Source organism: Vanellus vanellus (assembly GCF_965231255.1).
Source record: "Vanellus vanellus genome assembly, chromosome: 1".
Classification (NCBI taxonomy): Eukaryota; Metazoa; Chordata; class Aves; order Charadriiformes; family Charadriidae; genus Vanellus; species Vanellus vanellus.
In genome coordinates, this window is record NC_138905.1 from 54,349,873 (window position 1) to 54,364,971 (window position 15,099).

The 15,099-nt window shown below is 39.3% G+C and overlaps 1 protein-coding gene across 3 annotated transcripts in view; it reads left to right on the forward strand.

Moving 5' to 3' along the window:
- CNOT4 (CCR4-NOT transcription complex subunit 4) overlaps positions 1 to 14,264 on the forward strand; it is a 58,493-nt gene extending 44,229 nt beyond the window's left edge. For 2 of the 3 annotated variants that reach the window (XM_082479477.1, XM_082479478.1), the window contains 2 exons: positions 11,887 to 12,099; positions 12,869 to 14,264. In XM_082479477.1, the coding sequence (XP_082335603.1) occupies positions 11,887 to 12,099; positions 12,869 to 13,170 (515 nt within the window). In that variant the 3' untranslated portion in view covers positions 13,171 to 14,264. The remainder of the gene's footprint in view (positions 1 to 11,886; positions 12,100 to 12,868) is intronic. The other variant, XM_082479479.1, reaches the window with a different exon arrangement.
- The last annotated feature ends 835 nt before the right edge of the window (positions 14,265 to 15,099 follow it).

The following is a 15,099-nucleotide window of genomic DNA, read 5'->3' on the forward strand; positions in this document are numbered from 1 at the left end:
AGTCCTGAGTTCTTCCATATCTGAACCACTTAGGGTGTTGCATCTTCTCCTGCTTTAAACTTTCTGGCCTCTGTGCCCCCAGCTATTAAACTTGTCTTGAACATCAAATCCTTTCCTGCCTAATGCTACCTTTTGGACAACATTTTAGTAAAGCAAAGGAAGATCCCTGTTTGTTGGCTATGATCATGTTGTTTAAAAGACTTTATTTAGACTACAGAGAAGAGTGTGGTGATATCAGGATTAACATTGACATGCTCTGCCTTTAATACTGAGTCCTGTCTGACTTCATATTTCCTCAAAACATAACTTCATTTCCATTTGGGCCACACATTTCTTATTTGACCTTTGTCATTTTGACTTTGTCTCCTCTCTCTGGGTTGATTCTTAATAGTTGATTCTGTCTCCTGAACAAGGAAACATGGCTTGTTTTATACAGTCATGGAACCAAAAAAATAGAATTTGCAGCAGAGCAGCTGACACTTTTTTTGTGGTCTCAGGATAATAATTTGGTATGGAGTTGGGGGGGGATTGTGCTTCTGTGCCTTTTTAAAAGAGGGTCTGGCCTGTGTAGTATGGCTGTTGAATTCAGCACGTTGTAAAACTTAAAATTCTCTAAATGCTGTGTAAAAAATGCATTTAATCCCATACCTTAGCAACAGGCAATGTGACTTAAACAGTGCTGCCTCACATCCCTGTATTTTGCATGCAGTGGTTGAAAGAGCATTTTCTACACTCTTTATCTTGACCTGACAATATGTGAAAGGTTTAATGCCAGTATTAAGTATCGATGGCCTTACTCTTAACAATAAGAGATGCATTAGTCCATTAATTTTCTGTCCTAATCCTTTAAAGAAGACCACTTGTTCACTTGATGGTCTTCCTTGACACTTGGCTTTCCAACAGCAGCTGGGCAGAAGGTATGGCAGCTGAACGTCATCTTTTCTGTGCCCCTGGTTAGATCTATGGCTGCCTATATCTGAAGTCTTTCTCAGATTAGGTATAAATATGGAAAATAGGAAATCTGGTGAAAATCTTGGCTGATACTGTTATTAGTTGTAGGTGCCATGTGTGGCACCTCCAAAGGCCTGTATCCTTCCAGCGTGCAGAGCATCTCCTCTCAGAAGTGGCTGTGTTAACCTTGATATCAAGGTTATTCCTCATTTGAAAATAAAGGCCCGAACACTGCTTTGAAATTATAAAATGAAAAGTACTGTTTGTGAACGACCCTCAGCTGTTTCCAGCATTGCTTTTATCGACCCTTGCATAGACCCTGTGCGTCCCGTTTTCCTCAACAAACATGACTGTTCTTAGTGCAGCCTCTGCCACCGAATATGTTGTTCTTCTCATCAGTACTTGTGCCCACTGCTTCCCACTTCTTTCCATGGAGGTTCTCAGGCTTCCACCCATTTTCTTTAGAAGGTGCTTTGTGTCTGTGTGTGTCCCCCACCCCTGAAATTAGTTCTTTTATTTCCCATCATAACTAATTTTCTATTTGACTGGTGAAGAGGTGAAGTGTTCAGCACAACATGGGACAAACTCAATTTGAAAATAAACTTTTGTCTTGCTTGCTTCCATTGATCTGGAGTTATTTTTGGGTTGTTTTTTGTTTTTGTTTTTTAATGCACCCAGGGTGGTGCTGCTAGGTTTAAAATAAAGTAAATGGAAGTGGGATTTTGGATTCATTTCCAAAATATTAAATTGGTGTCAAGATTGAAGTCACATTGTTTGAAATCCGCTATGGATATTCCTTGTCCTACCTCTGGTGTCTTGTCCCTTAACTCCTATACACTTTCTACATTTACTGCTAAGGCCTGTCTTCCTTAATGTAATCTTGTCACGATCTCCAAGAGAACTTCATCCACAGCACCTGTCTTTTAAGTCCTGCCACTTCTCCATCTGTTCCAAAATCTCATCTCACATGCTCACCCTTCCCTCCCAGTGCATTTTCAGTGCTAATATTGCAACTGTTTTTAAAACCCTGTGGATTTTTTTCTTATGATTGTATAGGAGATACTGTTCCAAATAAAGCTTGATATATAAATATCTGTGCCCTCATCTCTGGGAGCTTGGTTTTAAGCTCTTACTAATTTCTTAAAATCCTTGATTGTAAGATTATTAGGGATGGCAGTCAAAGACAGGCATCCTGCTTTTTTGAGTAGTAAGATGCCTATTTTTAAGTGTGTCGTTTTATTTCAGAAGAAGAAAATGTGACAAAAAATAAAGGAAAAAACTGTAAAAAAAAAAATAAATGCTTTAACTTCTCTTGGCTGCAATGCATCAGAGGAATGACTAATCACATTAACACTGCTAGACTTGAAATAGATGCAGTGTTGGCTGAAATAGGTGGCCTAAGTGGCTGACCCAATTTGCATTCTGGGCCATCAGTCCTGACAGCTTTTTGGGTAACTCTTCCCCAGAAACAGGGGGAAACAAGCACAGTAGGTACTTCATATCCAATTTCCAGACTGTGTCTGTCATAGTGTCACCAATTGAGCTTTGTCTGCGCTAGATGTTGGGCCTTTGCCTCTGTTTTAGGGATAGAAGGCTGCATTTATTTCTTATAGAGCAAGAGCTTTCCCCTTCCTCTTTAGAGCTGGTTCACCAAAAGTTAGAAAGGCTGTTTCGTTTCATAGGTAATCCATAAGATCTCGGGACTCCTTTGCACTATCATAAGAGGCAGTTCTGTTGGCTAGTGTAGCATGAGTCTCCTTCCTCCAGCACACAGATACTTAGCCTCAGGGTGTTGTGTTCTTTTGGCTGCTTTTCTAAAATACAAACTGGCACTTCAAAATGCAAATTAAACCACTACCATGAGCTAAAAGATGTAACTGCCTTAGTGATGTTAAAAAAAAAAAAAAAAAAAAACAAAAATAAAAAAAAACCACAAACAAACAAAAAAACAACAACAACAAAAAACCAACCCAATAAACTGGTATTTTTCCCTTTAAAGACTGGAATTTAATACACTTGGCAGTGCCACCTGTTAATAGCAGTATCTAACAAGAGGCTGTGCTTTGGGCATGGATCTGAAACTTCAGAGTCAAGTCCGTCTTGCAAAATATCAGTTATGACTGATGAATTTTAGCAAAAAGCACAGACAGTTTGTAGGCTTTCTGCGTAAACACATTTTGAAATGGAGCAACTTGAAGAATCACTGAGAAAGGGCCAACATAGTCTTTTTTAAAAACTGTATTGGGGGAGAAGCATAAATTAAATATCCTAAAGGGATAACAGCAACTGAAAGAGCAGCTTTACAAAAAGTGTTTCTCCTCCCAGCGATCCCAAATCCCATTTGCGGGGGGGGAGCGCGGGGGGGAGGAATATCTGATATTTTCCATCTTTTGCCATCTCTTGGTTCCTTCTACATCGCAGCCTCATTTGAACTTCAGCTTGTTCCCAAAGGAATTTTTTTAAAAACAAACAAACAAACAAAAAAAACCAAACAACAAACAGAAACAACCCAAAACATGTATTTTAAAAGTGGGTCACCTCTATTGGAAGACAGCATTTCGTAATCAGAATGAATTTCATGTCATGGAAGGTTTGTTTCTCTTCTCGGCTTTCTTGAAGTTTATCTAATCTTCTCACAGAATGGCTGAAGTTTCTACAAATATAAATCAGCCTTAATTGTTTGTTACAGGTGTGGAAAAATTAAAAATGAGTTTATAATTTCTTAGAATACGTGTTTATTGTGCTAATCTCACAGCCTTGCTCAGAGGATTGGTTGGGTACTCCTGGAATCCAGAACCTTCATAACTAGATCGGCTCTTGCTAATTATTGATACAACTTTGAAGGTCTGATTTTTTTCTTTGCCAGTTCTAGTTATTGCATTGGCCATAGTGCAAACTCCATGTATCTTGCGTTTATTTATGCATATATCTATGCACATACCCACAAGTACACTTGTACACACAGGATTTTCATATGAGGTCAAAGGTGTTTGGTTTATTTTTATTCACAGATAGGGTTACCTGGTGAGATTGAACCCTGATGCAGTATATAAGAGCAAGCAGCAGGTATAATTAAGTTAAAATTAAATTGTTTTCTCAGATGAGTGTCTTTCTGAGCTTTTTAATCAAGCTGTTCTGTATGTAGGATTCAAGTATCTATTTACTTTGTTTCAGTATCTTAAGTTTTTGTGTGCTCAGTTTACATTTATATTAATATTTAAGGTTATCAGTGAGAACTGGCTGTTTTCTTGCGAGCTTTTTTTGGATGTGTCTTGTTAGCTCACACGAAAAAGGGGTTATCTATTGACTAAGGTGGAAGCATTACAGAATATAATGTCTTTTTTGTATGCAGGACAGTGGGCCCCAACTTGATTGAAGTCCTATGGTTGACCACTATGCATTTTTAGCAATAAACAATTAAAAAGTCAGTAATAAAAATGGTGGGGTGCTGTGGAAATATCTGATATGAATTCAAGCATGTTTTTCAAAGCAAGTTAGAATCTCGATTTGAAATTTACTTTTAAAGTGGCTGGCTGCTATAATTATATATTAGATTTTGTCTCTTGAGCCATGGTAAGTATAAGTCAATCACAAGAACACTCCAGAATACTTAATGTAAAATCGCTTTTCTCAAACCTAATAAAATTCTGACACTGTACATACAAGCAAATATGAATCTTCCTACTGAATATCTAAGATGAGCTGTCCCCTCACTGATGTTGTAGAACAGATTTGCCCTGAAAATAAATTAAATTTTCTGACTTTTAAGACTTATTTAGTCACAGAAAGCTTAAAAGTTGTACTGTTGGATCTTCATCGAAAAGGAAAATTATTTAGAAAAACTTACTTTCCCCTTTGAAGTGTATACTTTAGAATTTAATATATTCCTCTTCTACTTGGTAGTTTGGCTCACTGGCATGTTAAGTTGCACTTGATATATTTTAAATTTAAAACACTGCTTTTTTGATTTACTTGGCTATCTTTTAAATTGGATACATGTGGAATTAATATAGCCATGGAAATCAATATGGAATCAAGATAAAAGCTGCTTTACTTGCATTATTTTAAAGCTTAGCCGTGCCTGGTGTCTCTTGACTGCCAAAACCAATTTTGTAGGTGTGTGTATGTATGTTCACTTGTTTTGTTTCCCCAGCTCTCAGAGCTCATGACTGTAAGACTTAGATTGGAAATCCACGCTCCAGAATGGCACTTAGAAAGCTGTTTTCGTGGATTGCCAAGTTGCTTCCTGTGTGTAGAGAATGTCAGTGAGGATTTTAAATGTTCCCTTCAGCTAGCTTTATCTTCTAGTGCTCCTGTCGTTTGATATCTCCCTAAAGTGAAGTGGCTACTTGTATTCCTGATGAGCAGCACTGCTGTTTAAATGTGAACAGATTCAATCTTTAATCTGCCAGTGATGTTCTCAGGCCTCTGTGAATGCGCAAAACTTCATTTGGTTTCAGCATTGTGGGGTTCCTAGAAATCACAGATGCACAGAATCAGTGAAGTCTGAGTGAAATCCTTTGATGGTGGCAGTTTAAATGGGATTTTACTCATGGTTTTAAAAATTCTGTGAGCAAACAAGCTTTATAGTCGTATTAAAGTGACACAGGTACAGTTTTTACCATAACTGTTTTGTTGATGGTTAAGTATATAAGCTTTGGATGAAAGGCTTTTGAGTTTATCTAATGTGATGGGCATAATTTTATTTTAAGATGTGGCTAATTGTCCTTTCGTTCTCTTAGTGTGTGTCCCCCGGAGTGAAATACTAGACAACTTTTTGCAAAATAAATACCAACAGTGGAAAGTCATTTTGAGATGAAAACAGAGAAGCCCCAGTCACTTCTCAGAATTGCATAACAGGTTGTTTCACGGAAAGCACAGACTGTCTGTGGTATCTGTGAAAACGGTAGCACAAAGTGCAGGCTGGAATTAACAGGGATGTCACTGCAAAGGGTATGCTTTTCTGGTGGTTCCATTTGTTTCTAATTGAGTTGAAAGACTCCTGTTGAGCTCTTTCTGGTAGTCTTTCCTATTCCTTTTTTTTCCCTTTTTCTTTCCCCTTCCCTCCTGGGTCCAACTTTGTCATTCTGGTTGTCTTGCTTCAAAACTAACTGCTACTGTAACAGTGTCCTTGAAGATTTCACAAGCGCCTTCTTACGAGCAGGTCACTGCAATAGCCATTCTATTACCGAATACACCTTGATACTTTCTTCGCTTCTTTTGTAGCTACTCTGTGCAGTCAGGTACGTGACATCGCTAAGAAGTTTCTCTCATATGATGGCTTTCCTCTGAATTTCTTTTGCTTATTTGAAGCTTTTCTGTAGCAGTGTTGTGTGCTTTGGTCACACACATGGCATACTGATGGGTTCTTAAAAAAGAAATAAATAATTGCAACCTAGATTTGCACGACTGCTTGCTTTTCAGTAGGACTGGAATATTTAGGACTCTTGGCATAAATATATTTAATGGTTTTATAAGAGCCTGATTTTGTACTAATTGTGTAACCGCTTGCAATATAATTTTGGCAGAGCAAAGAAATACTATTGCTTTACACTCGCTGGTCTTGTGATCTTTGCTATTAGTCGTATTTATTTAAGAATGTACAGTGTGAATTTTGATACAGATTTGACCATAGACCTGTATCAGAATTGAGGCAATAATTTGAAACGGTCTAGTCTGTAGAACACTCCTTTTAGTGGGATTGTTTCCCACCAAGTAAACCATAAGACATGCTATCCCATTACCCTCGGTAGAAAAGATAAAGTGCATCAATTTCACAAATGCGGTGCAGCCAAATCTGAAGTACCTTTGGGTCTACATTGTGGTGTCGTTTGTCAGAATGTGTGAAGTCGCAGAACAGCCGGTGTTAATGCAGCTGACGCCTGTGCAAAAGTATTCTGAAATATTGATTATGTACAACAGAAGAGTGTTGCTGGCTTGGCCGTCATCCTCTTTGTCTCTCTCCCAAACACACACTGCTTTGCTTGATTTGAAGGAATTAACATTATTCCTTCATTACAGGGAGAGGATATTGACGTAACACTACCAGACTGGCTGGTAGGACGTCATGATGAGGCAATGACTTTATTTAGAAATTCATTAGATGATCAGGTTTTATACAGGTGAATGTTCAGGTTTCTCAATCATATTCTATTTTAAGCTAACTTTAAGTATTTTTTATTTAAATTGGGTGGACAGGTTAAGTTTGTGATGAAGCTTTTTTTTCTTCCCTTTGCTTACTTTAAGACAGTGGTTGACTGAAAATTTTACATAAAAGTGCTTTTATTTCATGTTGGCATACTACCTCAGACACATGAAAAAGTTCAGTGCTAGAACTGTGGGATCTGTTCACCTCTGTTGACGTGAGTTTCCACTATATCAGATAGGATTATGAAGTGCACATCAAGGGAAGACTGGAGTTCAGGATGTCTATTTGAGCCTATCTTTCATGTGAATAGTGGTGCTTTCAGTGGTGTTTCACCAGGTTATTCATTCTCTCCTCTCAGAGGCAAAGCTTGGGCATGAGGGGAAGAATATCCAATTTGTCCTGGTGTGTAAAATCTTTTCATTGCAGTCAACTGAGTTTTAACTTGTTTTCTTCTATGTTTTTCCACTGTCTGTGGACATACTGCCTTAAATTAGGATGATGCTACGGAAGGGAGACAGTGTTTGCACTCCTTGAAAGAGGGAAGCTGTGTTGGTTCCTACGCCTCTAGGTTATGATGTCCAACTGAGAAGTCTGCTAGTTAGTAAAAAAATTACTCCAATCAATTAAGTTTAGAAGTAGGGAAAGATAATAGGCAAATGCCTTTTTTAATAGATCTGTATTAACTGAGAGCTAACCTTTTCTCTTTTAACTACAATACTAGCTTCATGGTGAAGCATAAACTTAATTAACAAAAAGGACAAACTAGCTGAGGGATGAGTAATAATTATTTCTGAAGATACTTATTTTCTTCAGGTGATAGACATAACTCCTGCCTTTGGGGTAGACTTGCATTTTCACTTAGGCTCTTGCTTAAAACTTGTCAGACTCCAGCAACGACATGCTGATTTAATGGTTTGGTTTGGGTATTGCTGTATGATGCCTGGTGATTGCTCATGTACTTGGGTTGCATCAGGAGTTTTTCTAAGTGGGTGTTTTACCTATCATAGACAGTTACTAAGGCCTTGAAGGACAGTGCAGGGGGTGTTGTAGAGCATTGCATTCTCTATTGATCCCATTTACTTTAACACCTTAATACATTTTAATCCCTTACCACCTCCCATATTACAAGAATAATTTAATTACAGCATTTCTCCTTAGAGGCTGGGAGTCTGACAAAGTTGTGAAACTTTGGTCACGTTTGGGGTTATTTTTATACCTTGTACATTTATTAGCCAAGCTGAAAACCCCTGTTACAGACATCTGAGTAATGAATATGGTGCTTGCTTTATCTTTGGTGTCAAAAGGCAATGTTTTTGTCATAGCTTGCCCCGCAAACCCAGCTGTCTGGGAAAGACAATAAATCTTCTGGAATTCTCTGTTTAGTCACTTTTGTACCCAGGAGTACAAGATTTTAATAAACAAACTTATTTGCTAGCAATAAGTAATATGTTTTTTTATAGATAACTGAAACCTTTTAGGCCTTTCATCACTTGGCTTCTGTGATTCCAAGTTGATTTTGTATGGACAGTTGAGATAAAGACAGTCTTCCTCAATTTCTGCTTATTTTCTTTTGTTCTGTGTTAGGGTACACAGCAATGATGCACTGTACCTACCTCACAGATTAATGTCTCCTCACCAAACAGTGCCAGCCTTTTCTGATCCATGCAAATCTTGTATCTCAACTGCTTGCTATCTGCTTGTACTCTTATGTATGCTGTATTGTGTCTTTTTTAAGTGGAGACTAACATGACAAAAATACCTATTTTTTTCTTAGCCCAAAATGGCCTAATGCCCTACTGTATTTTCCCATCCCAGTCCTTGTAAATATGACATCTTTGTGGCTGTGTCTTCATTAGACTTCCTCAATGGCATGTTGCAGGTGTACAGTTTACTACGTGTGTTTATTTTCTTGCACATGAGCTTTGAGGGCATATTGGGGGTTAGTAATGTCCATGATTAAGATCATAATGAGCTTGAAGATCCCCAGCTTACAGGTATTGCTATAAGTATGTTCGCTCGTGTGTGGTCCTAGTAAGCATCTTGTGTGTGCTTTTTGCCTTGTAGCAGAAGTGAGTAAACAGCTGCATTTCTTTGCACAAGCCGCTAGAAGTAGCGGTGAGAAAATAAAGCGGAAACTAGTGGTGTCCCATGCAGAATCCGTTGCAGTTATTTCTGTGATGGTGAGCTGGCTACTTTTGTTCCAAAAAATGAATTTAGAACTTGTCTTAAATAGCTTTATGGATGTATAAAAGGGTTGTAAGGAAATATCTATCAAGGATATTTCTGATTATTACTTTTTAAAAGTTTATTTTTTTAACCCCAGGATCAGGTAACTAGGTTTTTGGTTTGTTTTTTTAAAAGAAGTTTTTCATAGGTTTGGATGAAGAGTGTATTGCACCAAACTCTTTAAAACTGTGTGCATTAGTATTGCAAAGAAAGAAGTGGGACCTCTGGAGGGAACAGGAAGCAGATTTGATTTACAGTAGGAGAAATTAAAGTAGAAGTGAAAGCCACTTGTATGCACTATGGCTTGATGCAAAACAGAATAAATCTCCGATAAGCCTGCTTTTTGTCACCCACAGGGACGTGTATACCCGGCCCCACAGAGCACATTGCTACACACAGTGTGGGGATATGGTCACACCGATGTCTGGAGGCTTGATTACTTCTGTGTGCTAAGATGTTACTAAAAAGCTGATCTTAAGTTACTTGCTTGAGGCAGAGCTGCAGTTCTGTTACTGCTATTTGTTTTTCTTCTGTAGCATTTAAAATTTTAATCTTTAGATGTAACATGATGCATGTAGTAACGGGCAGGCTTTTGTGTTTACTTCCACTACCTGATTTTTGACCTGTCTTGTCTTTGCTTATGGGAATGCTTAGGAATTGTCTGTCTTCCCCATAGAGGTACCTCACACTCTAACCTCTGAGGAAGAGTGATTCCCCAGCCTCAGCCAGTGAGGGGGGATAACAGCAGTTGATCATAAACCTTCCGGAGTCTGTGGTCAAATGTATTCTGCAAACTTGCACAGGCACAGAAGATGATTTTCGTAGCACACTCTCGGCACCTGTGCTGTTAGCCCTGTTCAGGCTCCATGTGCAGCATCAGTCTGGCCATGGACATTCTAGGTGTCGGCTATGTGGGAACATTTATGCATGCAGATGGGTGCTTGTGCTAGAACAGCTGCATTAGGCATGCATAGGGTTAGAAATGAATGCATTGCTCTAACAGTCGTCATAGGCAAAGTGGATGTATAGCAGATTTGCATAGTAATTTGTTTAGAAGTTCAGTTGGTGACATGGACTGAGGTATGACTTGCTGTGATTGGTGATTGAAGCTGCTTGCTGTAATTCTGTACAGAAGCAGAATCTTACATAAAGTTTATTCTAAAAAAACCTCTGGCTTGGAGAAAGATACTTCTTGAAATCCTGTGCTTTCATGCAGAACTCCGACCCCCCCCCCCCCCCCCCGAGTAAAAGGTAATTGCTTGAGACATCAGTTCTGAGCATTCAGCTTTAGAAAAATTGCCGAGGCAGGCTTTGATAGCAAGTGAGACTGCTTTCTTAACTCTCCAACATACAGAGTTGCAAGCTAGTGATATCCTCTAATTTTCCATGAAGACTTAAATCCCTTTTGATGTTGATAAGGTAGCAGTATTATGTAAATATCTCACTGTAATGCTTCTGATTGACATCAAGGTCCTTTCTTCAATTAGGACAGGAAGAGATAGTTAAAAAAAGTTGATTCTAGGTTTTTGTCAAAAAGAGTGTACTACCCACACTTTCTTTTAAAATACATTTGACCACAAGTTAATTAAGTATGACGTTCTGTATAGGCTGATAAATATTAGGATGCTTGTGTCTGGTTTGTTTTGCTTTGAGATACCTAAATCGGGAGATGGATCACAACCTTATAGTCTGTTCTAGGTAGAGTGGTGTAACATTTGTATTCAGGGATCATTTGCTGTAGTGCTAATAGCCATGTTATCCTGTTGACCTTTTTGAATACTTACCCTGAAACACTTGGGCAAATAGTTGAGACTTGACTGTTTTGGTGTCCAGCTAGTTTGCTTCTAACCAAAGTTTTGAGGCTGTTGTTGTGTCGGGAATTATTTTGAAAGATCTCTAAAGAATTTTCACTACTGTTCTTCAACTGCAAGAGGAAATTGCACTCCCTCCAACTTCATGAGAAGCTAATTACCATTTCCTTCGGAAGAACGTCTGTAGGGCTGTGAATGAACAAGCTATAACAAAAAAAAAAAGCCACCTTTTGTGATATTCCTCCACCTCCCTGGTTTCTCATGTTCGGTTTCTATTGCAAAGCCCTACCTAGCCTTTCTTCATTTTAATATACTTCAAAGAAAAAAAACCCTTTCGAGCCTGCTGTCCATTAATAAAGCAGCCGAATTGGGTTATCTAGCTTGCAACAAAGGTCTTCTCATAAAGGATCTGGTAGGTTTTTCCCCTATTAGCAATAGTGGGAGAACCACTGTGCCCTTGATTATTTGAGTCTCTGAACTGAAAGAAAAAAATGGGGAAATATGAATTGGGGGAGGAGTTAAATCTTTCTCCCACTCCCTTACACTTGGTTTAAAACCTGCCAGCCCCTCTGAGTAATTCATCAATCACATAAACATTGACCCTAGTTTTTGGCCAGGGAAAGTATTAAATGCTTAGTTTAAAAAAAATAAAAACAAAATCCCATACCCCACCAAAGAAGGACATCTGTTTCTAACTTCAGCTTTTTATTTTTTTATCTTTCATTTTTTTTTTGTTGGTAAATCTCCCAGACAACAGCAGTTCTGTAGAGAGTTTAAATATGAAGGAATGGCAGGACGGGCTAAGGGCACTTCTACCGAACATTAACATCAACTTTGGTGGACTGCCCAATGCTTCTTCCCCCTCCAACGCCAACCACAGTGTACCAACGTCCAACACTGCCACCACCGACAGCCTGAATTGGGACAGCCCTGGCAGCTGGATGGACCCCGCAATCATCACAGGTAACCGTTTCTCACTCCTTCAGCTCCGCTGGCAAACCATCAAATGGGTATTTGGCACAAACTGATTTACATCTGGAAAAAAGAAAAAGTCAGTATGCGGTGGTCTCTTCCAGCTTCCATCCACAAAACTCAAGGGTCCAGGAATTTTTGTGGAACCACTAGGTATAACAAAGTGTCACTTAGGCCTTTGCAATGCATGCCCGGGACCTTTGCAGGCAGTCAGGTGGATCAGCATTTATCTATAGGGTCAACGTAGGTGTCCCTTCTGCTGGATGGCATGTCCGGTATGTGCGCCGCTGGTCCTGAGGCACTGAAGGCATTGACTGGACTTTGTTATTTAAAAAGGGACATACTCCACTTGTTTATAAAGCTCTCTTTTATAAGGCTGTCTGGTTGTGTTTCCCTGTTAGCGAGGCTGAAGCATGATTCAAGTAGGCAGAGTAGGAGGTGAAGCATGCAGTGTACTGGTAGTTTGGTGTGGTAAGGTCACGTCAACAGGGATGCAGTCCTTGTGCAGGATGTTTGATAGAAAAAATGTGTGTTTTATGAAGAAGTGCTCTGAGGGGGAACTTTCTCATATCTGGATTTAACGATAAGTGTTTTGTGGGCAGGGTAATTATATATAATAATGTAAAATGCATTCTCTGTACAGACTAATCATGTTTTCTCACTGTTGCTTTTTGTTAGGTTAAATTGACCTCCTTCATGCTCAGCTTATTGCTTCTGCTCTGACTTGCCTGTATCCCTGTTTGTTTTCTTCTCTTCATAGGTATCCCAGCTTCCACAGGAAACAGTTTAGACACCCTTCAAGATGACAATCCTCCACATTGGCTAAAATCTCTTCAGGCCCTCACAGAGGTGGACGGCCCCAGTGCAGCACCATCACAGACGCACCACAGTAACCCCTTCGGCACACAGATCCCTCTGCACAGAGCCAGTTGGAATCCCTACTCTCCTCCTTCAAACCCCACCAGCTTCCATTCCCCACCCCCAGGCTTTCAGACAGCCTTCAGACCCCCCAGTAAAACCCCCACAGATCTACTACAGAGCTCAGCGCTGGATCGTCATTAGGAAAGGAGGAAAAAAGAAAAAAAAAAAAAAAAGAAAAATAAAACCCAAAACGTTAGAAATGCAGGAAGTGTCCCACCCTGACTCCTCCCCATGCCCACCTACTGTTCCCTGTCATATCTTTCTTTCTGAAGAATCCAGTTCCTGATCAAACCTCCCCCCCAAATGCAATGCCATCACAGGGTCATGACCGTATCTTTTTGTTAAGTTTCTGCTGAGCCAGTGTTTGAAATACACTGTTTGAAATATTTTCTAACTGTTCTAAGGAAAAAAAAAAAGAGAGAGAGAGAAATCAAAATACAGCCTCAATGCTTAAGGAGAATATTACTGTCTTATGTCTTTTGCACACGAGTATTTCTGCCTAGTGGAAAAGTGTCAATCTGCAGCAGGGGAAAAAATGCAATGCAGAATCAAATGCAGAAACATGAAAAAGGTATTTAATTTAAATGAATTTACTGAACATGTGGGGCGAGCAGTGGCCTAGCATTTATTTTGCATTCAGTGTGGCACTACACAGGGAAATTGCTATGTTGTTTTTTTTATTGTGTCAGTCAGTAAGAGTTTGACATGAAGTGTGTTGAAAGACAAAACACTTATAGCTATGAGTAACTGGCATGTTGCTAAAGAGTGGTTTAAAGAGGGGAGAATAAGATTTTTCTTTAATTTTGGCTTTAGATTTAAAGTAAACTTTAATGTTTTAAAAGTATTCACAGATTTAATACCTAGCGTATACATAATATAATTATAAGCAGCTGAAACACGAGTGATATTTACTTCAGTCTTTCTGTCTCCTCTGTCAGTCTCTCTTTCTTTTTTTTTTTTTTTTTAAAAAAAAAACAAAGATTCACCTGATTAGGGCACTCTGGGATAGCACTGCATTGGGGCCACTTGATCACCATCAGGAGCAACCTCTGACCTCCTCTGCCTGCAGCTTTTACTTAACCCTGTAGTTTCTGGACGTTTGTGCAGTATTGAAAAGACAGGAAAAAAGAAACAAATAAACATGGTTATAACCTGACGCTAAAACTAAAACCAAGGAAATGTACCTCTTTCTTCAGAATTAAAACTAAAATCTTAAATAAAACAGAAAACTTGATGATGACTTCATGTTTGCTTTTCGTTTTTTGAAGTTGGGTTTCGAATTACTGCATCTGGTAAAACCATATGTCATTACATGATTTATTTTTTTTTCTTCTGTTCATCTAAACTGGAGCTACTTTTTAATGGAAATACTGCTTTGCATGGTGACTTCTGCACTGAAAGGTGGAAAAAGCATACATGCTTTAAATGTTTAAAGGGATTGTTGTCTTTACTCATGTCAGTAGCTGGAGGCTGTCTGTCTCTAACCTTTGGTGGTGGTATCCTTTCAAATCTGAAGCATGAAAAACTTGTTTATACTTTGAATTAAATGCCATGTCACTTGGGACAGACAGCATGCAATAATGTGTCTGAAGGTGTGGCAGAGAATTCTCGTTACGACTCCGTTTCCATCAGCATCGTCACTTAAAAGGTGTAAAATAATGTCACTGTGCAACAGGGGATGAAGAGCTTTTAACATACAGGAGGCTTCCAACAAGCTCTTACGCTTCCAGCCAGAAATGAGTTTTGGCATTTAAAACCAGCAAGTTTGTGACTGGGGTGCTGGATTGGCGTGGCTCATGAGAGATGGCCAAGAGCCTGAAATGCCAGAAATGCCTGTGCAGAAGGGTTTCTCACCTGGTGTGAGCTGTACAGGTCAGGCTGGCTGCCCTCCTAAAATGTGTTCCCCTGGCAGGGGCAAGGAAGGGAATTCACACTGCTGAACCGTCAGCACCTAATGGGGGGAGACTGGCCTTTCGCTGTGCGGGGAATGGAAGTGAGTCCTGAATCGGTTGCTGGACGGGGGAACTGGGCATTGAATCTGCATAAAGTGACTCTAAATACCCTGATTTC